Genomic DNA, 23,941 nt, shown 5'->3' with positions numbered 1-23,941 from the left:
AGTGTCACTTGTGGATGTATACAGAGAGATATGCAACACTGAAAAGATCCTGCCCCATCGTACGATTAAACATAAAAGAGGAGGAGGAAATCACACGGAGTATTGCGAATATCACCGAATCTATGGACATTCCACCAACGACTGCTTTGATCTAAAGAACGTCATTGAAAAACTGGCGCGAGAAGGTCGACTAGATCGGTTCCTAGCTAATAAAACAGACGAGCAAAGAAAAAGAAGAAGGGATGACGAGACCAGACGAGCTGAACGTCCCAATCGCACCCCGAAAAGGCATGTCCACATGATCAATGGAGGATTCGCAGGAGGTGGGATCTCTAAGTCTTCACGCAAAAGACATCTTAAGGAGGTGTATCATGTTGGAGGAGGAGACCGGTCGGTCGACCTCCCCAATATCACCTTAACCCAAGAAGACGCCGTGGGCATCATCCCAGGGCATGATGACCCCATGGTCATTACCATAATACTGGGGGTGCATGAAATTGTAAATCACACCTTTCACAACTCGTACCACTAACCAGCAAGTGCACTGGGTCGTCCAAGTAATACCTTACGTGAGTAAGGGTCGATCCCACGGAGATTCTCGGCTTGAAGCAAGTTATGGTTATTTTGTAACTCTTAGTTAGGAGATTAGTATTAAAAATGATTGGGTTTATGAAGAGTAAATAGCATAAATTAAATAATACTTATTATGCAGTAATGGAGAACAGATTGAGGATTTGGAGATGCTCTGTCTTCTAAATCTCTGTTTTTCTGCTGTCTTCTTCTTCACGCACGCAAGGCTCCTTCCATGGCAAGCTGTATGTTGGTGGATCACCGTTGTCAACGGCTACCATCCGTCCTCTCAGTGAAAATGGTCCAAATACGTTGTCACCACACGGCTAATCATCTGTCAGTTCTCACTCATGTTGGAATAGGATCCATTGATCCTTTTGCGTTTGTCACTACGTCCAGCACTCATGAGTTTGAAGCTCGTCGCAGTCCTCCCATCCCAGATCCTACTCGGAATACCACAGACAAGGTTTAGACTTTCTGGATCTTAGGAATGGCCACCAATAATTCTAGCCTATACCACGAAGACTCTGATCTCACGGATTCGAATGCTCTGTTATCATGAGATGCAATCAAACACGTGAACCAGGAATCCAAGAGATACACACTCAATCTAATGTAGAACGGAAGTGGCTGTCAGGCACGCGTTCATAAGTTGAGAATGGTGATGAGTGTCATGAATCATCACATTCATCATGGTTATGTACAAGCGAGTATCTTAGAACAGAAACAAGCGTGATTGAATAGAAAACAGAAGTAATTGCATTAATCCATCGAGACACAGCAGAGCTCCTCACCCCCAATCATGGAGTTTAGAGACTCATGCCGTAGAGATACAATGTAAAACGTGAAAGTTTCATCAGGTACAAAATAAATCTCTAAAAGTAGTTTTTATACTAAAGTAATAACCTAGGTTTACAGAAAATGGGTAAACTAAGATAAATAGTGCAGAAATCCACTTCCTGGGCCCACTTGGTGTGTGCTTGGGCTGAGCATTGAAGCTTTCATGTGTAGAGACTTTTCTTGGAGTTAAATGCCAAGTTGCTGCATGTTTCTAGCGTTTAACTCCAGTTTTTATGCTAGTTCTAGCGTTTAACGCCAGAATAGGGTAAAGACTTGGCGTTAAACGCCAATTTGCGTCGTCAAAACTTGGGCAAAGTATGGACTATTATATATTTCTGGAAAGCCCTGGATGTCTACTTTCCAACACAATTGAGAGTGCACGAATTGGGCTTCTGTAGCTCCAGAAAATCCATTTCGAGTGCAAGGAGGTCAGAATCCAACAGCATCTACAGTCCTTTTTCAGCCTCTGAATTAGATTTTTGCTCAAGTCCCTCAATTTCAGCCAGAAAATACCTGAAATTACAGAAAAACACACAAACTCATAGTAAAGTCTAGAAATGTGATTTTTATTTAAAAACTAATAAAAATATAATAAAAACTAACTAAATCATACTAAAATCCGCAGCTAGAGGTGTCCAGAGTTCTTAAGCACATTCTTTTTGCTTTAAATCACGACTTTAACCGCTCAGTCTCAAGTTTTTCACTTGACACCTTCACGCCACAAGCACATGGTTAGGGATAGCTTGGTTTAGCCGCTTAGGCCAGGATTTCATTCCTTTAGGCCCTCCTACTCATTAATGCTCAAAGTCTTGGATCCTTTTTACCCTTGCCTTTTGGTTTAAAGGGCTGTTGCCTTTTTTTGCTTGCTTGTTCTTTTTCTTTTTCTCTCACTTTTTTTTTGCAAGCTTGTATTCACTGCTTTCTCTTGCTTCAAGAATCAATTTTATGATTTTTCAAATTATTAATAACATTTCTCCTTTTTCACTATTCTTTCAAGAGCCAACAAATTTAACATTCATAAACTTCACTATCAAAAACTATGCACTGTTCAAGCATTCATTCAGAAGACAAAAAGTATTGCCACCATATATAAATAATTTGAATTTTTCTTATTAAGAACTCAAAAATAAAATTGCCTCCTTACTCTAAAGAATCTGCCATTTTATTCATGTTTAATGATGATGAGAAAAATAAATTATAGCTTAATTGGAAACAATAAGAAAATAAAAATAAAGATACTAATTACTATTATTCATATGACTCCTAAGGTAGATCTCTAATAGCAAAAGTTATCACAGAGTTAAGATTAGGACTCAACAACCTTTATCTTGGGACATGGATGCTCCTTCAATCTGTGGGGTGTCTGGCCCTTCAAGAGACAGCTTGTGACGCTTCAGCTCCTGTAGTTCACGCCCTTGCTTTTCTTGTTCCTTCAGCAGTTTGTAGAGCATGTTATTTTGAGTTTGCTGATCTTCTTTCAGTTGATCCATAGCTTTTTACAACTTGGTGACAGATGCTTCTAGGCGGGTCCAGTAGTCAATCTGAGGGATTTCTGGGAGGAACTCATGTGCCCTCTTTTTGATAGAGTTATCCTGCACTTGTTGTCCTTCCATTAACTTTTTGGTGATTGGGTGCTTGACTGAGATATACTCATCCATTTCCATCTTCACCCCAGCATCTTTACATAGCAGAGATATTAGGCTTGGGTATGCCAATTTGGCGTCAGTGGAGTTCTTGTTTGCAATGGTATAAAGCTCACAAGAAATCAGATGATGAATCTCCACTTCATTTCCCAGCATAATGCAGTGGATCATCACTGCTCTCTTGACAGTGACTTTAGAGCGGTTGCTGGTGGGCAGTATGGAATGCCCAATGAAGTCCAACCAGCCCCTAGCAATTGGTTTGAGGTCTCCTCTCTTGAGTTGATTTGGGACACCCTTTGTATTGGTTATCCACTTGGTTCCAGGGATGCATATGTCCTCTAGAACTTGGTCTAAGTGCTTATTAAATCTCACCATTCTCCTATTAAAGGATTCTGGATCATCTTGTAGTTGAGGTAGCTTGAAGACGTCTCTTATTTTGTCCTGGTGGAAGTAAATAATCTTTCCTCTGACCAAGGTTCGAAAGGTATAGAAAGTGGCTCCTGTTAATCTCTGCTTATCTGTTTGCCACAGATTTGAGTAGAATTCCTGAACCATGTTTCTACCTACCTTTGTCTCAGGATTAGCAAGAATTTCCCAGCCTCTTTTTTGAATCTGCTCTTAGATCTCTGGATATTCGTCTTCTTTTAGATCGAATTTAACTTCCGGGATCACTGATCTTAGACCCATTATTTTGTAGTAATGGTCTGCATATTCTTTGGTTAAGAACATCTCTTGATTCCAAAGTGGTTTTGGAACATTCTCTTTCTTGCCTCTTGAAGTGGTTTGTTTTCCTTTCGGAGCCATGATCTTAGTGAGTCTTAGCTCAGTGATCACGAAAAGCACACCAAACTTAGAGGTTTGCTTGTCCTCAAGCAAAAGAAAGGAAAAGAGAGGAATAGAAGGAGAGACAAATTCGAATTGTGGAGGAGAGGGGGTGGCCGATTGTGAATATAAAGAGGAGGGGGTGGGTTCGAAAATTTTGAAAAAGATATGCCAGAAGATATGATTTGTAAAAAGATAATTATGATATGCAAAAGATATAGTTTTTAAAATTGAAAAGATAAGAGAGAGATTTGAAAAAGATAAATCTACTTTTTGAAAAGATAGTATGATGATTTCAAAAGGATTTGAAAAGAATTTAAAAAGATAGATGAGGTTTGAAAAAGATTTGAAAAGAAGTTGAAGAAGAATGAAGAAAGATTTTTAGGCTTGAAATTATTTTGAAATTGAAATTGAAAAATGAGAATTTGTAACAAGTTCATGCAAGAAATCATGGATGAAAATATGAAAATTTGAGAAAAATTGAAGTAAAAAACAAACTTCCTCCCCTCCACACTTTTTGCGTTAAACGCCCAGTTGTTGCTTGTTTTGGGCGTTTAACGCCATCTGCTGCTTCTTTTAGGCGTTTAACGCCCAGCCAGGTACCCTGACTGGCGTTAAATGCCAGAAATCCTTTATCACTGGGCGTTAAACGCCCAGAATGGTACCCATTCTGGCGTTTAACGCCCAGAAAGGTATCTTTACTGGCGTTAAATGCCTAGAAGATGCTTCTTTTGGGTGTTTAACGCCCACAATTCCCTTTACTGGCGTTTTTGTGCCAGTGATCTCCTTTTCTCTACTTTATGCTCTGAATTCTTCTGTAACTCTATGAACTCCTGCAATTGTTAATCATTCTTAAAGATAATTTATATAAAACTCATATAATTATTATTTGCATAATAAATAAACATTGCTAATGGCTGGGTTGCCTCCCAACAAGCGCTTCTTTATTGTCCTTAGCTGGACTTTACTAAGCTTTAATCTAGTCTCAGCTTTGAGCATTCTTGCTCAACATTGCCTTCAATATAATACTTGACTCTCTATCCATTAACAATGAACCTCTTATTAGAGACGATATCTTGAAGCTCTACATACCCATATGGTGACACACTCGTAATCACATATGGTCCCTTCCATCGAGATTTCAGTTTCCCAGGGAATAATCTGAGCCTAGAGTTGAACAGCAGAACTTTCTGTCCTTGCTCAAAGACTGTGGGTGACAGTTTCTTGCCATGCCACCTTTTTGCTTTCTCCTTGTAAATTTTTGCATTTTCAAAAGCATTGAGTCTGAATTCCTCTAGCTCATTCAACTGGAGCAATCTTTTCTCTCCAGCTAACTTAGCATCAAGATTTAGGAATCTGGTTGCCCGGTAGGCCTTATGTTCTAATTCCACTGGCAAATGGCATGCTTTCCCATACACAAGATAGTATGGAGAGGTCCCTATGAGAGTCTTGAATGTTGTTCTGTATGCCCACAGAGCATCATCCAAGCTTTTTGCCCAATCCCTTCTATGGATAATTACAGTCCGTTCCAAGATTCTTTTTAGTTCTCTATTAGAGACTTCAGCTTGCCCATTTGTCTGTGGATGATATGGAGTTGCTACTTTGTGGCTAATTCCATATCGAACCATAGCAGAGTAAAGCTGTTTCTTGCAGAAGTGAGTACCCCATCACTAATTAGTACTCTAGGGACACCAAACCTGCTGAAGATATATTTCTGGAGGAACTTCAGCACTGTCTTAGTATCATTAGTGGGTGTTGCAATTGCCTCTACCCATTTAGATACATAGTCTACTACCACCAGAATATACGTGTTTGAGTATGATGGTGGGAAAGGTCCCATGAAGTCAATACCCCATACATCAAACAACTCAATCTCCAATATCCCTTGTTGAGGCATGGCATAACCATGAGGTAGATTACCAGCTCTCTGGCAACTGTCACAGTTATGTACGAACTCTCGAGAGTCTCTATAGAGAGTAGGCCAGTAGAAGCCATATTGGAGAACCTTGGTGGCTATTCACTCACCTCCAAAATGGCCTTCATATTGTGATCCATGGCAATGACATAAGATCTTCTGTGCCTCTTCTTTGGGCACACATCTACGGATTATCCCATCTGTACATCTCTTAAAGAGATATGGTTCATCCCAAAAGTAGTACTTTGCATCAGAAATTAATTTCTTTATTTGCTGCCTGCTGTACTTTTTGGGTATGAATCTTACAGCTTTATAGTTTGCAATGTCTGCAAACCATGGTGTTTCCTGAATGGCAAACAATTGCTCATCTGGAAAGGTTTCATAGATCTCAATAGAGGGGGAGAACGCCCCTTCTACTGGTTCTATTCGGGACAGATGATCAGCCATTTGGTTCTCTGTCCCTTTTCTGTTTCTTATTTCTATATCAAACTCTTGCAGAAGCAACACCCATCTTATGAGCCTGGGTTTTGAATCCTGCTTTGTAAGTAGATATTTAAGAGTAGCATGGTCAGTGTACACAATCACTTTTGATCCTACTAAGTATGATCTAAACTTGTCAATGGCATAAACCACTGCAAGCAGCTCTTTTTCTGTGGTTGTGTAATTTTTCTGTGCATCATTTAAAACACGACTAGCATAATAAATGACATGTAGAAGCTTGTTGTGCCTCTGTCCCAGTACTGTACCAATGGCATGGTCACTGGCATCACACATTAGTTCGAATGGTAATGTCCAGTCTGGTGCAGAAATAACTGGTGCTGTGACTAGCTTAGCTTTCAGAGTTTCAAATGCCTGCAGACATTCTGTGTCAAACACAAATGGCATGTCAGCAGCTAGCAGATTGCTCAGAGGTTTTGCAATTTTTGAAAAATCCTTTATAAACCTCCTATAGAATCCTGCATGCCCCAGAAAGCTTCTGATTGCCTTAACATTGGCAGGTGGTGGTAATTTTTCAATTGCTTCCACTTTAGCTTGATCCACCTCTATTCCCTTGTTTGAAATTTTATGCCCAAGGACAATTCCTTCAGTCACCATAAAGTGACATTTTTCCCAGTTTAAAACTAGGTTAGTCTCTTGGCATCTTTTCAGAACAAGTGCTAAATGGTCAAGGCAGGAGCTGAATGAGTCTCCAAATACTGAAAAGTCATCCATGAATACTTCCAAAAATTTTTGTACCATATCAGAGAAGATAGAGAGCATGCACCTCTGAAAGGTTGCAGGTGCATTGCACAGACTAAAAGGCATCCTTCTGTTTGCAAACACTCCAGAAGGACATGTGAATGTTGTTTTCTCTTGGTCCTGAGGGTCTACTATAATTTGGTTGTAACCTGAATAGCCATCCAAAAAGCAGTAGTATTCATGACCTGCTAGTCTTTCTAGCATCTGGTCTATGAATGGTAAAGGAAAGTGATCCTTCCTGGTGGCTGTATTGAGCCTTCTGTAATCAATACACATACGCCACCCTATAACTGTTCTTGTAGGAACCAGTTCATTCTTTTCATTATAAACCACTGTCATGCCTCCCTTTTTGGGGACAACTTGGACAGGGCTCACCCAGGGGCTATCAGAAATAGGATAAATAATCCCAGCCTCCAGTAACTTGGTGACCTCTTTTTGCACCACTTCCTTCATGGCTGGATTTAGCCACCTTTGTGGTTGAACCACTGGCTTAGCATCGTCCTCCAATAGGATCTTGTGCATGCATCTTGCTGGGCTGATGTCCTTAAGATCACTTATGGACCACCCAAGAGCTATCTTGTGTGTCCTTAGCACTTGAAGCTGTGCTTTCTCTTCCTGTGGATTTAAAGCAGAGCTTATGATCACTGGAAAAGTGTCACCTTTTCCTAGAAATGCATATTTCAGGGATGGTGGTAGTGTTTTAAGCTAGGGTTTAGGAGGTTTCTACTCTTCGTGAGGAATTTTCAGAGGCTCTTTTATTTCTTCTGATTCCTCCAGATCAGGCTGGACATCTTTAAAGATGTTTTCTAGCTCTGATTCGAGACTCTCAGCCATGTTGATCTCCTCTACGAGGGAGTCAATAATATTAACACTCATGCAATCTTTTGATGTGTCTGGATGCTTCATTGCCTCAGCAGCATTCAGCCTGAACTCATCCTCATTGAGTCTCAAGGTCACTTCCCCTTTTTGGACATCAATGAGGGTTCGTCTAGTTGCTAGGAAAGGTCTTCATAGAATGAGAGTTGCACTCTTGTGCTCCTCCATTTCCAGTACTACAAAGTCAGTGGGAAAGGAAAATGGCCCAACCTTGACAATCATGTCCTCAATTATGCCTGATGGATATTTAATGGAGCCATCAGCAAGTTGAAGACATATCCTGGTTGGTTTGACCTCTTCAGTCAAGCCAAGCTTTCTGATAGTAGATGCAGGGATTAGATTGATACTTGCCCCAAGGTCACATAGAGCTGTCTTGGTACAAGTATCCTCTAATGTGCATGGTATCATAAAGCTTCCGGGATCCTTAAGTTTTTCTGGTAAGCTTGTTAGAATAACTGCACTGCATTCTTCAGTGAGAAAAACTTTTTCTATTTCTCTCTAATCCTTCTTATGACTTAAGATCTCTTTCATGAACTTAGCGTAAGAGGGTATTGGCTCAAGTGCCTCTGCAAACGGAATCTTTATTTCAAGAGTCCTGAGATAGTCTGCAAAGCGGGCAAATTGTTTATCCAGTTCCACTTGGCGGAGTTTCTGAGGATAAGGAGGATAAGGCATTTTGGCTTTATATTCTTCAACCTTAGTTGCTGCAGGTTTATTTCCTATAGAGGTATGTTGAGAAGCATTCTTGAGGGAGTTATTATCAGCACTTGCAGGTGTCTGATCCCTCACTGGCGTTTGAACGCCAGAACTGGACATGGATTGGGCGTTTAACACCAGTTTTTCACCCTTTTTTGGCGTTTGAGCGCCAGACTTATTCCTCTCTGGGCTCTTACTGTCCTCAGAGGGATTTTGGGTAGCAGGTTGCTCATCCTCTGTCAGCTGTTCTTTTCTTGGCTTTCTACTGGTATGAGTTGAGGTATTTAATGTTTTTCCACTTCTTAATTAAACTGCTTGGCACTCCTCTGTTCTCTATTTTGATAACTGCTATTTTTTCTGATTCAATTGTGATTTGGTGCACGAATTGTGAATCACACTTTTCACAACTCGTACCACTAACCAGCAAGTGCACTGGGTCATCCAAGTAATACCTTACGTGAGTAAGGGTCGACCTCATGGAGATTGTCGGCTTGAAGCTAGCTATGGTTATTTTGTAAATCTTAATCGGGAAATCAATGATAAGAGTGATTATATTTATAAAGAGTAAAAAGCATAAATTAAATAATACTTGTTATGCAGTAATGAAGAACAAATTGAGGTTTTGGAGATGCTTTGTCTTCTAAACCTCCGCTTTCCTACTGTCTTCTTTTTCATGCGCGTAGGTCTTCTTCCATGGCAAGATGTATGTAGGTGGATCACCGTTGTCAATGGCTACCATCCATCCTCTCAGTGAAAATGGTCCAAATGCGCTATCACCGCATGGCTAATCATCTGTCGGTTCTCACTCATGTTGGAATAGAATCCATTGATTCTTTTGCGTCTGTCACTACGCCCAATACTCGCGAGTTTGAAGCTCGTCACAGTCATCCCTTCCCAGATCTTACTCGGAATACCACAGACAAGGTTTAGACTTTCCGGATCTCAGGAATGGCCGCCAATAGTCCTAGCCTACACCACGAAGACTCTGATTTCACGGATTCGAATGCTCTGTTGTCAGGAGATGCAATCAAACACGTGAACCAGGAATCAAAGAGATACACACTCAATCTAAGGTAGAACAGAAGTGTTTGTCAGGCACGCATTCATGGGTTGAGAATGATGATGAGTGTCACGGATCATCACATTCATCACAGTTAGTACAAGCGAGTATCTTAGAATAGAACCAAGTGTGATTGAATAGAAAACAGAAGTAGTTGCATTAATCCATCGAGACACAGCAGAGCTCCTCACCCCCAATCATGGAGTTTAGAGACTCATGCCGTAGAGATACAATGTAAAACGTGAAAATGTCATGATGTCTAAAATAAATCTCTAAAATTTGTTTAAATACTAAACTAGTAACCTAGGTTTACAGAAAATGAGTAAACTATGATAGATAGTGCATAAATCCACTTTCGGGGCCCACTTGGTGTATGATGGGGCTGAGACTTGAGCTTTACACGTGCCTAGGCTATTTCTGGAGTTAAACGCTAGGTTGTAACCTGTTTTGGGCGTTTAACTCCAACTTGTAACCTGTTTCTGGCGTTTAACGCCAGAATAGGGCAGAGAACTGGCGTTGAACACCAGTTTGCGTCATCTAAACTCAAGCAAAGTATGGACTATTATATATTGATGGAAATCCCTGGATGTCTACTTTCCAAAGTAATTGAGAGCGCGCCATTTGGACTCCTTTGGCTCCAGAAAATCCATTTCGAGTGCAGGGAGGTCAGAATCCAACAGCATCTGTAGTCCTTTTTCAGCCTCTGAATCAGAATTTGCTCAGGTCCCTCAATTTCAGCCAGAAAATACCTGAAATCACAGAAAAATACAAAAAATCATAGTAAAGTCCAGAAATGTAATTTTTATTTAAAAACTAATAAAAATATACTAAAAACTAACTAAATTATACTAAAAACTATCTAAAAATAATGCCAAAAAGCGTATAAATTATCCGCTCATCACAACACCAAACTTAAATTGTTGCTTGTCCCCAAGCAACTGAAAATCAAACTAGGATAAATAGAAGAGAATATACTATAAATTCCAAAATATCAATGATCAGATGAGCGGGACTAGTAGCTTTTTGCCTCTGAACAGTTTTGGCATCTCACTTTATCCTTTGAAGTTCAGAATGATTGGCATCTATAGGAACTCAGAATTCAGATAGTGTTATTGATTCTCCTAGTTTAGTATGTTGATTCTTGAACACAGCTACTTTATAAGTCTTGGTCGTGGCCCTAAGCACTTTGTTTTCCAGTATTACCACCGGATACATAAATGCCACAGACACATAATTGGGTGAACCTTTTTAGACTGTGACTCAGCTTTGCTAGAGTCCCCAATTAGAGGTGTCCAGGGTTCTTAAGCACACTCTTCTTTTTGCTTTGGAGCTCGACTTTAACCGCTTAGTCTCAAGTTTTCACTTGACACCTTCACGCCACATGCACATGGTTAGGGACAGCTTGGTTTAGGCGCTTAGGCCAGGATTTTATTTCCTTAGGCCCTCTAATCCATTAATGCTCAAAGCCTTGGATCCTTTTTACCCTTGCCTTTTTGTTTTAAGGGCTATTGGCTTTTTGCTCTTGCCTTTTGGTTTAAAGAGCTTTTGGCTTTTTCAGCTTGCTTTTTGTTTTTCTTTCTCCCTTTTTTTTTCGCTAAATTTTTTTTCTACAAGCTTTTTTATTCACTGCTTTTTCTTGCTTCAAGAATCAATTTTATGATTTTTCAGATTATCAAATAACATTTTTCCTTTTCATCATTCTTTCAAGAGCCAACATATTTAACATTCATAAATAACAAATTCAAAAGACATATGCACTGTTCAGGCATTCATTCAGAAAACAAAAGGTATTGTCACCACATCAAAATAATTAAACTAATTTCAAGGATGAATTCGGAACCATGTACTTCTTGTTCTTTTGTAATTAAAACATTTTTCATTTAAGAAAGGTGATAGATTCATAGGATGTTCATAACTTTAAGGCATAGACTCTAGTCTTTATTTATTATTTAATGAAAATAATATAAATTAGGCATAAAAGCATACACTTAGCAATAAAAGAAAAGAAACTAAAGACATAAAGACACATGACTCTAATTTTAATACTCATATACTCTTAAAATAGATAAAAGGTTATCACAGAGTTAGGACTCAACAACCTTTGCTTTGGGAGGTAGATGCCTCTTTAGTCTGTGGGGTGCTTGGCCCTTCAGGAGATAGCTTCTGGCGCTTCAGTTCTTTCAGTTCACACCCTTGCTCTTCTTGTTCCCTAAGCAGTTTGCAGAGCATGCTGTTTTGATTTTGCTATTCTTCCTTCAGTTAATCCATAGTTTCTTGCAACTTGGTGATAGATGCTTCTAGGCGCCCCCAGTATTCAAATTGAGGAATTTTCGGGAGGAACTCCTGTGCTCTCCTCTTGATGGGGTCGTCCTGCACTTGTCCTTCCATTGACTTTTTGGTGATTGGTTGCTCAACTAAAATATACTGATCTACTCCCATTTTTACTCTAGCATCTTTACACAATAGAGAGATCAAGCTTGGATAAGCCAATTTGGCATCTTTGGAGTTCTTGTTTGCAATTTTGTAAAGCTCACAAGAAATCAGCTGATGAACTTCCACTTCTTTTTCCAACATAATGCAATGAATCATCACTGCTCTTTTAATGGTGACTTCAGAGCGGTTGCTAGTGGGCAATATAGAGCGCCCAATGAAGTCCAGCCAGCCTCTATCGACTGGTTTGAGATCTCCTCTTTTGAGTTGGTTTGGGTAGGGCTGTTCAAAAAATAACCAAAATATGGTTAACCGGTTAAAAAACCATAACCATATTTTGGTTAACCAGTTTAATAAAACAATTTTAAAACCATATCCATATTTTTTAAAATTGGTTAACCAAAACCAAATTAAAAAAAAAAACGGTTTTTAACCGGTTAACCAAAACCAAAACCAAATTTAAAAAACCTAAATCTAAACCTAATTCACTCTCCTTCGTCTCTTCGATACCGACAAAACCCAATTCACTCTTCTCCAGTTCACCGCCGTCAACCGTTCTTCTCCTCCGCCTCTCGCCGGAGCTCGTTGTGGCTCGTCGGACATCTACCTCTTCAAGTATTCACTTTGATTCGCGACTCTGGCTCTCTGCCTCGACCTCCCATTCGCAACTTTGTGTCTCTGTCTTCACTTTGATTCGCCTGAGTATCTATCTTTTTCGATTGTCTTCTTTCGTCGGTGGCTTGCCGGAGCTCATCAATTGAGGTAAACCCCCTCCTTGCCTTGGTTCTGAGTTCTAAGTTGGATTTGTTATTTGGGTTTTTTCTATTTTGTTGATTTGTTCTGTTTTGTTTCTTCATTAGTATACTTCTGACTTCTTCATTTTAATGGATTGAAAAGGTGTAGATTTTAAATCTCTCAGCATTGAACTCTTCATTTCAATGGATCCTACTGTAAGTTTCTTCTTCACTTTGGTTCACTTTTTGATTGGTTAAGACTTTATTAATTTGTATGAACTGAATGGAGAACTGTTGTTCTAATTATCTGTCTCATTGAATGGAGAATTGTTGTTCTGGCTACTGCATTATGCTGTGTTTCTGCACCATTAAACTATAGTGCATATCAGTTCCTATTTTTCTGTGATTGAGCTTTTATTTTGTTTTACTTGATTTGTCAATCATATGAAAAATCACTATTTTTTTGGTTGAACGGGAAGGAGGAAAACAGGTTTGCCTCACAAAGTACTTACTATAGTTTTGATCATATAAACAGGATTTGGGACTTCTACTTTTGTACCATTTGTTTGAATTATCTTCAAGGTTTATCGCTTCTTGAGCTTTAGATATTCTTATCCGTTTAGGTTTTGGTTAGGAGAAACTTAAGACTACAAGAGTAATATTGAGGGATATTAGTGAGATGGCATGAAGTTGTAATTGCTTATATTACATGCTTTTGTTGTCCTGTTTTTGGTATTGTTTCGTGTCTCCTGATCTTGATGTTGAACTGCTTAAGCTGTAGTACAAGTTAAATGAATTCATTGAATTGGCACTGCTTAAGACTTTGACACCTTTTGCTAGTGGTCTAGTATTCTAGAAAGTTGAATTCCTGTTGGGTATGATAAGCTACACTTCTATTCATGGGAAAAATACTTGATAAGAAGAATTGCAGTGATTATGCTACTTTTTTGAATATCAGAGTTATGCAGCAGAAAACAACAATGCAAAAACTAGATCAAGTAATAAAGAATTAGAATCTAGAATAGGTAAAGCAGAAAAAGAAATGATTGAATGAACTTTACTAAACACACTTTGATTAGAGAAGAATACAAGACATAGTCCAAGTAGAGCATTATGCATAGCTATTTATAGAAACTAGGAACTAATAGTCTTGAACTAATAGACTTGAACACAAGATTGAAAACAGCTATAAACTTATAACAGAATTGAAAAAAGTCACTTCCTAACAAACTAACAAATTGACAAAGTGAATATAACTAATACTTTCAATAACTTAATCTTAGCTAGCTTAACTAACTATACTTTCAATAGCTTCAACTAAACCTCCCACAAGCCCATGACCACTTCTCTTACTCTGATTTCCTATTATGCTATTGTTATTATATACTATATACCACTTACTAATAGTTTTAGTAGTTAGTGGCGCAAGTAAAGGGCATTGCCATTGTTAGTGGAATGGTATGCATTACTTTATTTAAATAGTTTTAGTAGTAGTTAGTGGAATGGTATGCATTATCTTGGGCTTTGGGTCATTATTTATGCTTACTTATTAGTCCTTCACATAAAGAATACTTTAACAGCATATTGATTGAATCATCATATATAACACAGAATAAATAACACATGTAAGTAAATTCTGATTCATTCATTCAATAGCCTTATATGTAATAAGTTTATATATGTTTGTTACATTACATCAGACATGATTCTGTTGGGTGTATCTCTTGTCTTTTGTTAAGTTAAAAAGCAGAAAGCACTGAGTAGAGTCTTGAAGTAGAGAAGATAATGAATAATGAATGATATATTGATATCATTGTATTTTGGTGTGATTTATGACTAATATTTAATTCGTTTGAACACCTCTGGAATCAGTTTCAAAGTATATGTATATATTGTTTGAACTTGGCTTTGTGTTTGATAACTTTGCTTTGTTGAAGTATTTAATAATTAGATTTTATGGCTTCTTATTCAGAATGAGGTAGCCGATCGTGATGTTCCCATGTCAGAGTCTGCAGAGCATTCGGCTTCTACATTACCTCCTCTCCCAACCACATCATCTGAGCGCAAAAATCGATCAACAGTTTGGGACCACTTCAAGAGAACATCTGATGATGAAAATAAGGCTCAATGTCAACACTGTTTAAAAGTGATCAAGTGCGGGAATGGAACAAGTGCAATGAGATCACATTTAAAGATTTGCATAAGCAATCCCGGTTCAGATAGAGGCAAACGACAGAAAACAGGCACATCGCCTAGCCCAGAAGCACAAGTGGGTAGGTTTGATGCAGAATATGCCCGGGAAAAATTGATATCAATGTTTATTCGCGAGGAGCTTCCTTTTCGATTTGTAGAAAGTCAATGTTTCAAAGAATATTCGGCGGCTCTGCAACCAGGATTCAACACTCTTTCACGTATTACATTGGCACGTGACATCTTGATGTTCTATGAAACAAAGAAGGTTCAACTTCAAAAATACTTTTCCAAATATGGAGGAAGAGTTTGTCTTACAACTGATAACTGGAGTTCGTGTCAGAATATGGCGTATATGTGTTTGACTGTTCATTTCATCGATGTGGACTGGAAGTTGCAAAAGAAAATACTAAATTTTTGCCAAGTCACCGGCCACACAGGAGAGATTATGGCTCAAAATGTTGAAGCTTGCTTGAATAGCTGGAAGTTGAACAAGATCTTGAGTTTGACAGTTGATAATGCATCGTCCAACGATGTAGGAGTTATGTATTTAAAAAAAAGGCTGATTTCTTGGAAGAGTTCAATTTTGAATGGGGAGTATCTCCATATGCGGTGTTGTGCGCATATTTTAAACCTGATTGTGAAGGATGGATTGAAGGAGATTGATGATTCGGTCGCCAAAATTCGGGATGCTGTGAAGTATGTTAGATCCTCAAATTCAAGATTAGCTAGGTTCAAGGCATGTATTGCACAAGAGAATATTCCACATAAGAGTCTTGTTTGCATAGATGTTGAAACGCGATGGAACTCTACATACTTAATGCTAGTAACAGCTTTAAAGCATCAGAAGGCATTTGAGCTATTAGAGATGCAAGACAAAAAATTTGTTGAAGAATTAAACAAGGGAAGAGGGGTACCTTCAATTCAAGATTGGGATTATGCTAAGTCCGTCTTACCATTTTTAGAGATGTTTTACGATGCTACACTTCGCATCTCTGGATCCTCTTATATCACTAGTAACTTATACATGAAAGAAGTGTTTGCTCTTAGAAGGAGGATTCAACAATATCGTGATGATGATGATTTGAGCATAAGTCTTATGGCAAGTAAGATGAAAGCAAAATACAACAAGTATTGGGGAAATGCAAAAACTATTAACATGTTGTTGTTAATTGCCGTAGTTCTAGATCCTTGCCATAAGTTGGATTATGTTGAATGGTGCCTAGTTAATTCTTTTGGTGCGGAAGTGGGCGGTGAATTGAAGACAAAGTTGTCTTCTTGTCTTCATTCACTTTATAATTTATATCAAGGTGCAGATGAAGGAAACCAAGATGATACCCTCTCCCAACCGAGTCCAAGTGACAAAGCCAAAGACATTTATGATATGGGGTTATATCGCCGATCAACCGGTCGCAAATCCAATCTTAAATCTGAGCTTGATCGTTATTTGAATGAAGACTGTGAGCCAGATGATAAGCCTTTGGATATTCTTGGATGGTGGAAGGTAAACTCGAATCGGTTTTCCGTCCTAGCAAATATGGCACGGGACATATTGGCTATACCAGTTTCAACAGTAGCTTCCGAGTCTGCTTTTAGTATGGGGGGAAGAATCATCGATCAATATCGTAGCTCATTGACTCCTAAGATGGTAGAAGCCCTTGTATGTACCGAAGATTGGCTTAAAGGAGACTTTTTCTCTTCTCTTGCACCTGAGAATTTCGAAGAGCTTGAAAAGGTCGAGCAAGGTAAATTGAATATTAAATGTTTCTTAAATATATCATATGATTTACTTAGAAAATGTTTTAGTTTAACTTATAATTATAATTTTTTAAAAGTTATAATTATAGTTTTTTTTTGTGTGCAGATTTGATTTTATCAGAGGACATTACTTGTTCAGTGGGTCCAGGTTCAATTGCGCTTGAGGATGACTAGAAAGTCTGATTGTTTGTTTTCTTTAGTTATTCTAAACACTTAGGTGGTAAAGAGATTAGACTTGCTTTTCCATATATGATTAGACTTGTTTATGTTTATGTTTGGTGATAGTCTGATAGATCAAAGAAATTCTGTACTCCTTGGATGGGGATATTGGTGTCAACAATTATAGCAGTTGCAATGTCATTTTTTGCGGTTGGAATTTGCATCGTTTCTTTGGCTTAGGAGAAAATTTTCATTGTTAAAGAAGCCTTTTGAAGTGCCATTGGGAATGAAGAGTTTGATCCCAATGTGCCTTATACCTTCTTTGCTCTTGGTGTATGTGATAAGTATTGCCACCAAAAGTTTAGAAAAGTAATTATTATTGAGGTTGACATTTTATTGTCGATTGATACTCAAGGACATTGGAGAATGATAAGTTTTGTGAGTCGTTTTTGTGATCACTGTGATGTAACATACATGTCAGGTGGTAAAGTGTTAGTTCAATTTCCTTGACAAAATTTACCATGTCAAGCATAGATTCCAATTTACCATGTCAAGCATAGATGACCATGTCTATGCTTTTGTGTTGATTCCAATTAAACCGGTCAATTCAATCCAATTTTTAACATCATGGATTTAAGTCAAATTTTAACTTATTTTGTTGATATTTCTCGGATTGATGTTACTTGTATTATTTAGAAAGAAAAAAAATTAATTTTTAGATTAAAAAAATCAATTTAAAAGAAAAAAGGTAAAAAATTTGGATTTTTGTATGTAAAAATATTAATTTTTGTGTAAAAATTGGTTTTTGGGTGTAAAAACTAATTTTTTGGTTTAAAAACCAATTTTTTAGTTTAAAAACCGGTTTTTTAGTGTAAAAACCGGTTTTTTGATATAAAAACCGGTTTTTTAGTATAAAAACCACTTTTCTGATATAAAACCGGTTTTTATTTTAATAACTGGTTAAAAACCGGTTTTGAATTTTACTAACCGGTTAATAACCGGTTTTATAATATAAAACCAATTTGGTTAATTAACCAATACTATATTTTTGGTTAACCAAAAAATTGGTTTGGTTTTTAGATTAACCAAACCATGAACACCCCTAGGTTTGGGACACCCTTTGTGTTGGTTGTCCATTTGGCTCCAGGGAGGCATATGTCCTCTAGGATTTTGTCCAAGCTCTGATTTAGTCTCATCATTCTCCTATTAAAGGAGTCTGGGTCATCTTGCAGTTGAGGTAGCTTGAAGATCTCCCTTATTTTGTCAGGATGGGTGTGAACAATCTTCCCTCTGACCAGAGTTCGATAGTCATAGAATGCGGTTCCAGCTATTCTCTGCCTGTCTGTCTGCCACAGATTAGAGTAAAATTCCTGAACCATGTTTCTTCCCACCTTTGTTTCAGGATTAGCTAGGACTTCCCAGCTCCTGTTTCGAATTTGTTCTTGGATCTCCGGATATTCGTCTTCTTTCAGATCGAATTTAACTTCCGGGATCACTGACCTTAGACCCATTATTTTATAGTAATGGTCTGAATGTTCTTTGGTTAAGAACTTTCCTTGATTCTAAAGTGATTTTGGAATATTCTCTTTCTTGCCTCTTGAGTTGGTTTGTTTTCTCTTAGGATCCATGATCTTGGTGGGTATTGGCTTAGTTATCACGGATAAACACACCAAACTTAGAGGTTTGCTTGTCCTCAAGCAAAAGAAAAGAAAAGAGAGGGATAGAGGGAGAGCCAAGTTCGAATGTGTGGATGAGAGGGGGGAGGCCGAACGAGGATTTAAAGGGGACGGGGGTGGGTTTTCGAAAATCTTTTAAAAAGATATGATAGAAAATGTGATTTGGAAAAGATAAGTAAGATAGGAAAAGATGTAATTTAGAATTGAAAAGATATGAAAGATATTAGAAAAAGATAGATTTGTTCTTAAAAAAAAATATTTGAGAAGAGGTTGAAGAAGAATTGAGAAAGATTGAATTTTAGGATTAAAATATTTTAAAAATTTTTGGAAAAAGTTTGAAAATTGAAAGTATGGGAACATGTTTATGCAAGAAAAATGGATGGAGATATGAAATTTTTAAAAAAAATCAAGTTGGGAACAAAAACTTCCTCCCCTCCACAGTCCTGGCGTTAAACGCCCAACTGCTGCTTGTTTTGGGCGTTTAACGCCCATCTGTAGATTGTTTTGGGCGTTTAACGCCCAGCTGTTGCTTTTGGCTGGCGTTAAACGCCAGAAATCTTTCGTCACTGGGCATTTTTCTGAACGCCCAGGATGCTGCAGGTATGGCGTTAAACGCCCAAAAAGGTATCTTTATTGGCGTTAAATGCCCAGTAGATGCTTCTTTTGGGCATTTAACGCCCAAATATACCTCTTACTGGCATTTTCTTGCCAGTGAGCTCTTTCTCCCTGTTTTGTATTCTGAATCCTTCTGTAACCCTGTGAACTTATGCAATTAATTCTTTACCTTGAAGACTATTTATATTAAACTTTATAATTAAAAATAAATAATTAAATAAATAAATAAAAAGCTTTTCTAATGGTTGGGTTGCCTCCTGGCAAGCGCTTCTTTATTGTCTTTAGCTGGACCTTGCTGAGCTTTTAATCTAGCCTCAGCCTTGAGCACTCTTGCTCAACATTTCCTTCAAGATAATGCTTGATTCTCTGTCCATTAACAATGAACTTCTTATTAGAATCAATGTCTTAAAGCTCCACATAGCCATATGGTGACACACTTGTAATCACATATGGTCTCCTCCACCGGGATTTCAGTTTCCCAGGAAATAGCTTGAGCCTAGAGTTAAACAGCAGAACCTTCTATCCTGGTTCAAAGACTCTAGATGACAGCTTTCTATCATGCCACCTTTTTACTTTCTCTTTGTAAAGCTTGGCATTTTCGAAAGCAGTGAGTCTGAATTCCTCTAGCTCATTCAGCTGGAGCAATCTTTTTTTTCCAGCTAATTTGGCATCAAACTTTAGGAATCTGGTTGCCCAGTAGGCCTTATGCTCCAGTTCCACGGGCAGATGGGAGGCCTTACCATACACAAACTGGTATGGAGAGGTCCCTATATGAGTCTTGAATGCTGTTCCGTAAGCCCACAGAGCATCATCCAAGCTTCTCGCCCAATCCTGTCTACGGGTACTTACAGTCTGTTCCAGGATTCTTTTTAGTTCTCTATTAGAGACTTCAGCTTGCCCGTTTGTCTGTGGATGATATGGAGTTGCCACCTTGTGACTAATTCTATACCAGACCATAGCAGAGTAAAGTTGTTTGTTGCAGAATTGAGTGCCCCCATCACTAATTAGTGCTCTAGGGACACCAAACCTGCTGAAGATATGTTTCTAGAGGAACTTCAGCATTGTCTTAGTATCATTAGTGGATGTGACAATGGCCTCTACCCATTTGGATACATAGTTGACTGCCACCAGAATATAAGTGTTTGAGTATGATGGTGGGAAAGGCTCCATGAAGTCAATACCCCATACATCAAACAACTCAATATCCAAGATTCCTTGTTGAGGCATGGCGTAACCATGAGGCAGATTACCAGATCTCTGGCAACTGTCACAATTACGTACAAACTCTCGGGAATCTCTATAGAGGGTAGGCCAGTAGAAGCCACATTGGAGGACCTTGGTGGCTGTTCGCTCACCTCCGAAATGGCCTCCATATTGTGACCCATGGCAATGCCATAAGATCTTCTGTGCTTCTTCTCTAGGCACACACCTACGGAGTATTCCGTCTGCACATCTCTTAAAGAGATAGGGTTCATCCCACAAGTAGTACTTTGCATCAGTAATTAATTTTTTCTTTTGTTGCCTGCTGTACCCCTTCGGTATGAACCTTGCAACTTTATAGTTTGTAATGTATGCAAACCATGGTGTTTCCTGAATGGCGAACAAATGCTCATCCGGAAAGGTTTCAAAGATCTCAATATAAGAAAAGGACGCTGATGAACGGGAAATTGTTGTCGGTAAGGAATTTCTCTTTAATATTCCCTCGACACTCCTTAGAAGGGGGTTCCTCAACTTTGGATTCCTTAATGTGCTCAACATACCCTAAACATCCATCCACTACTTCCTTTTGTTAGCTAATCTCTACCTTCTCCTCTTGTTGTGCTTCTTGCTTCAACTCTCCTTCCTCACCATGGAGTTCCAAGTTCATATCCTCACTAAGCTCCTTGATTTCTTCTCCACATTCAACAACGGGAGTACTTATGGTGCATGAGTTCAGGTGAGATGTCAGGCGACCCACGACTTCTACTATCCCGGCCACCCTTACTCTTAACTCCTTAAACTTAGTTTCATCCTCCTCTTGTTGCCTTAAAATACGAGATTCAAGGTCTCTCAGTTCTAACATGAAGGCTTTGTCAGGAGATGGGATTGGAAGAGAAAATTCATCGGTTAGGGGAAGATTGTTGTAATCGGAAGGTGGTTCATATTGGTGGAGTTCTTGAGGTGGTGTATATGGAATTTGTGGTTCTTGAGAGTATTGGTATTGGGATGGTGGTTGTTCTACATGTGATTCTAACGGTGGTTGATATGGTGTGTATGAGTTATGGTCAAGTGGAGGTAAATGGTGGTATGAGACTTGTGAGTATGACGTGTGGCTATATTGAGGATATGGCTCATAGGCATATGGTGTTGATTTTTGAAAGTCACAAGGGAGTTCATCATAGCCAGTGGACTGACATGCATCATAGAATGGCCCTTCTTCATAGTGCATTGGCAGAGGTTGTTGCCATGGAGGTTGATCAAATGTCTGAGGCTCTTTCCACCTTTGATCTCCAATTCCTTGATACACATCCTCATTGAAGCTTTCATTTCCTACAACATAGTTTGAGCTACACTCATAGCCAAAGTGAGAATTCATAGTGAAGTAGAAAATAAAAACAAAGAGCAATAAGAAATGAAGGTGGCTAAATCCTAAAACTATCAAAAATCAACAAACAAACCAAACATAAAGCTATTCACAATATTTACAATAGCCAATAACATAGCACCATTGGCTCCCCGGCAACGGCGCCATTAATTTGATGAACGGGAAATTGTTGTCGATAAGGAATTTCTCTTATAGAAAGAAGAATTTCGTTGTTAGTATAACTCCCAACCGACAGACAACTCTCGCATCAAATTAAGGTTTTTTTTTTTAGGTTGTCACAAATAACAAACCCCAATGAATTTATAACCGAAGTATTTAGACTCCGGGTCGTCTCCCTAGGATATAATGGAGTGCATGCGTATTGGCTATGATGGGGTAAAAAGAGAGGGGTTTAGTTTGATTAGAGGGGCAATAAAATAAAAAGACAAGAAAAGTAAATTGAGCAAATAATTAAAGAAGGCAAGTAATAAAGAGAGACATTCATGGCAATGGATTGAGGTCATAGGCTTTCTATCCTAGTCATGCATGACTAATTCATCTTATTTAGTTAACTCACACATCCGGAGAATGTCAAACAAGATTAATTAATCATGTCACAAATATAAACAAGAATTTATCTCATTACGTCAACTCCAACAAGTAGGGAGAAAGTCTAATGAGACTAGCTAATCTCAATCCAAAAGTCCTAATTGACTTACTAATTAAAATAGCAAAAGATTAGCGTCAATGGAAATAATATTAGCTAACAACTCTAGATCACCAACATAAGTTGGGTTTTCATGACTCAAGGTTGCCCAATTACTCTTTCCAAGCCAAGAATGCTCGAAACCTACTCTAACATCCTTTCAAGCATTTTGTCAAACACTTAGAAGGCATTAGAGGGAAACATGGCAAATTGCAAGGAATGTAATTCTACACTATTCAATTTCGAGGAATTAAACAACAATAAAGCAAGTCAATAATAAAAGAACATGAATCATAAATTGCATTAAAGGGAAATCAAATCCAACAAGAGCATCTATGAACATAAAAGAGAAATTAACATTACAGAACATGAGAATGAGAGAGTAAAAGTAAGAAATTATAAAAGAAACAAGATGAAAACATGTAATTAAACCTAGATCTAAGATGGAAATCAACCTAACCTAATTCTAGAGAGAAAAGGGAGCTTCTCTCTCTAGAAACTAACTAAAGGCTCATGTTGGCTAAACTTAATTGCTCCCCTTTGCTTGGACTTCAATTCTGCATGAAATACACTCAGAAACAAGTTGGATTTGGGCCTGGGCAGCTCAGAAATCGCCCCCAGCGTTTTTCCATTAAGTGGGCCATATAAGAATATCGGCGCGCGCGCGCCATGTGCGCGTGCGCATCGCAGGCAAACTCCCAACCCACGCGGAAGCGGCATGTACGCGTGCGCGTCCTTGTGAGAAACCACTTTTGTGCGTGCGCACCTTGTACGCGTGCGTGTCCATTGGTTCATTCCAAATCTTTGTTTCTTCATGCATTCTCCATTTTGCATGCTTTTCTCCTCATTTCTTCCATCCAATACTTGCCTTATGAACCTGGAATTACTTAACAAACATATCAAGGCATCGAATGGAATTAAAGTGAAACAAAAATCACCAAATTAGGGCCTAAAACCATGTTTTTACACTTAAGCAAAATTCAAGGGAGAATTACAAAACCATGCTATTTCGTTGAATAAATGTGGGAAAAAATGAATAAATCCTCCAAAATAAGCATGAAATAAACCACGAAATCGGGGTTTATCAGACGCCCCTTCTACTGGTTCTATCCGGGACAGATGATCAGCCACTTGGTTTTCTGTCCCTTTTCTGTCTCTTATTTCTATATCAAACTCTTGCAGAAGCAACACCCATCTTATGAGCCAGGGTTTTGCATCCTGCTTTGTAAGTAGATATTTAAGAGCAGCATGTTCAGTGTACACAATCACTTTTGATCCTACTAAGTATGATCTAAACTTGTCAATGACATAAACCACTACAAGCAATTCTTTTTCTGTGGTTGTATAATTTTTCTGGGCATCATTTAAAACACGGCTAGTATAATAAATGACATGCAGAAGCTTGTCATGCCTCTGCCCCAATACTGCACCAATGGCATGGTCACTGGC

General features: G+C 38.5%; 1 protein-coding gene across 1 annotated transcript in view; it reads left to right on the top strand.

Annotated features, from left to right (window-relative positions):
• Positions 1-17,172, top strand: part of LOC148553471 (zinc finger BED domain-containing protein RICESLEEPER 2-like) — a 40,115-nt gene extending 22,943 nt beyond the window's left edge. Inside the window, exons 2-4 of the mRNA XM_088494825.1 lie at positions 14,798-16,778; positions 16,880-16,911; positions 17,059-17,172. Of these exons, the coding sequence (XP_088350951.1) occupies positions 14,798-16,778; positions 16,880-16,911; positions 17,059-17,172 (2,127 nt within the window). The remainder of the gene's footprint in view (positions 1-14,797; positions 16,779-16,879; positions 16,912-17,058) is intronic.
• Positions 17,173-23,941: the final 6,769 nt, after the last annotated feature.

Source organism: Arachis ipaensis, chromosome B7 (assembly GCF_059453495.1).
Source record: "Arachis ipaensis isolate K30076 ecotype BB chromosome B7, ASM5945349v1, whole genome shotgun sequence".
NCBI lineage: Eukaryota > Viridiplantae > Streptophyta > Magnoliopsida > Fabales > Fabaceae > Arachis > Arachis ipaensis.
Note: the sequence above shows the minus strand (reverse complement) of the source record. Positions and strands in the feature narration are given on the sequence as shown.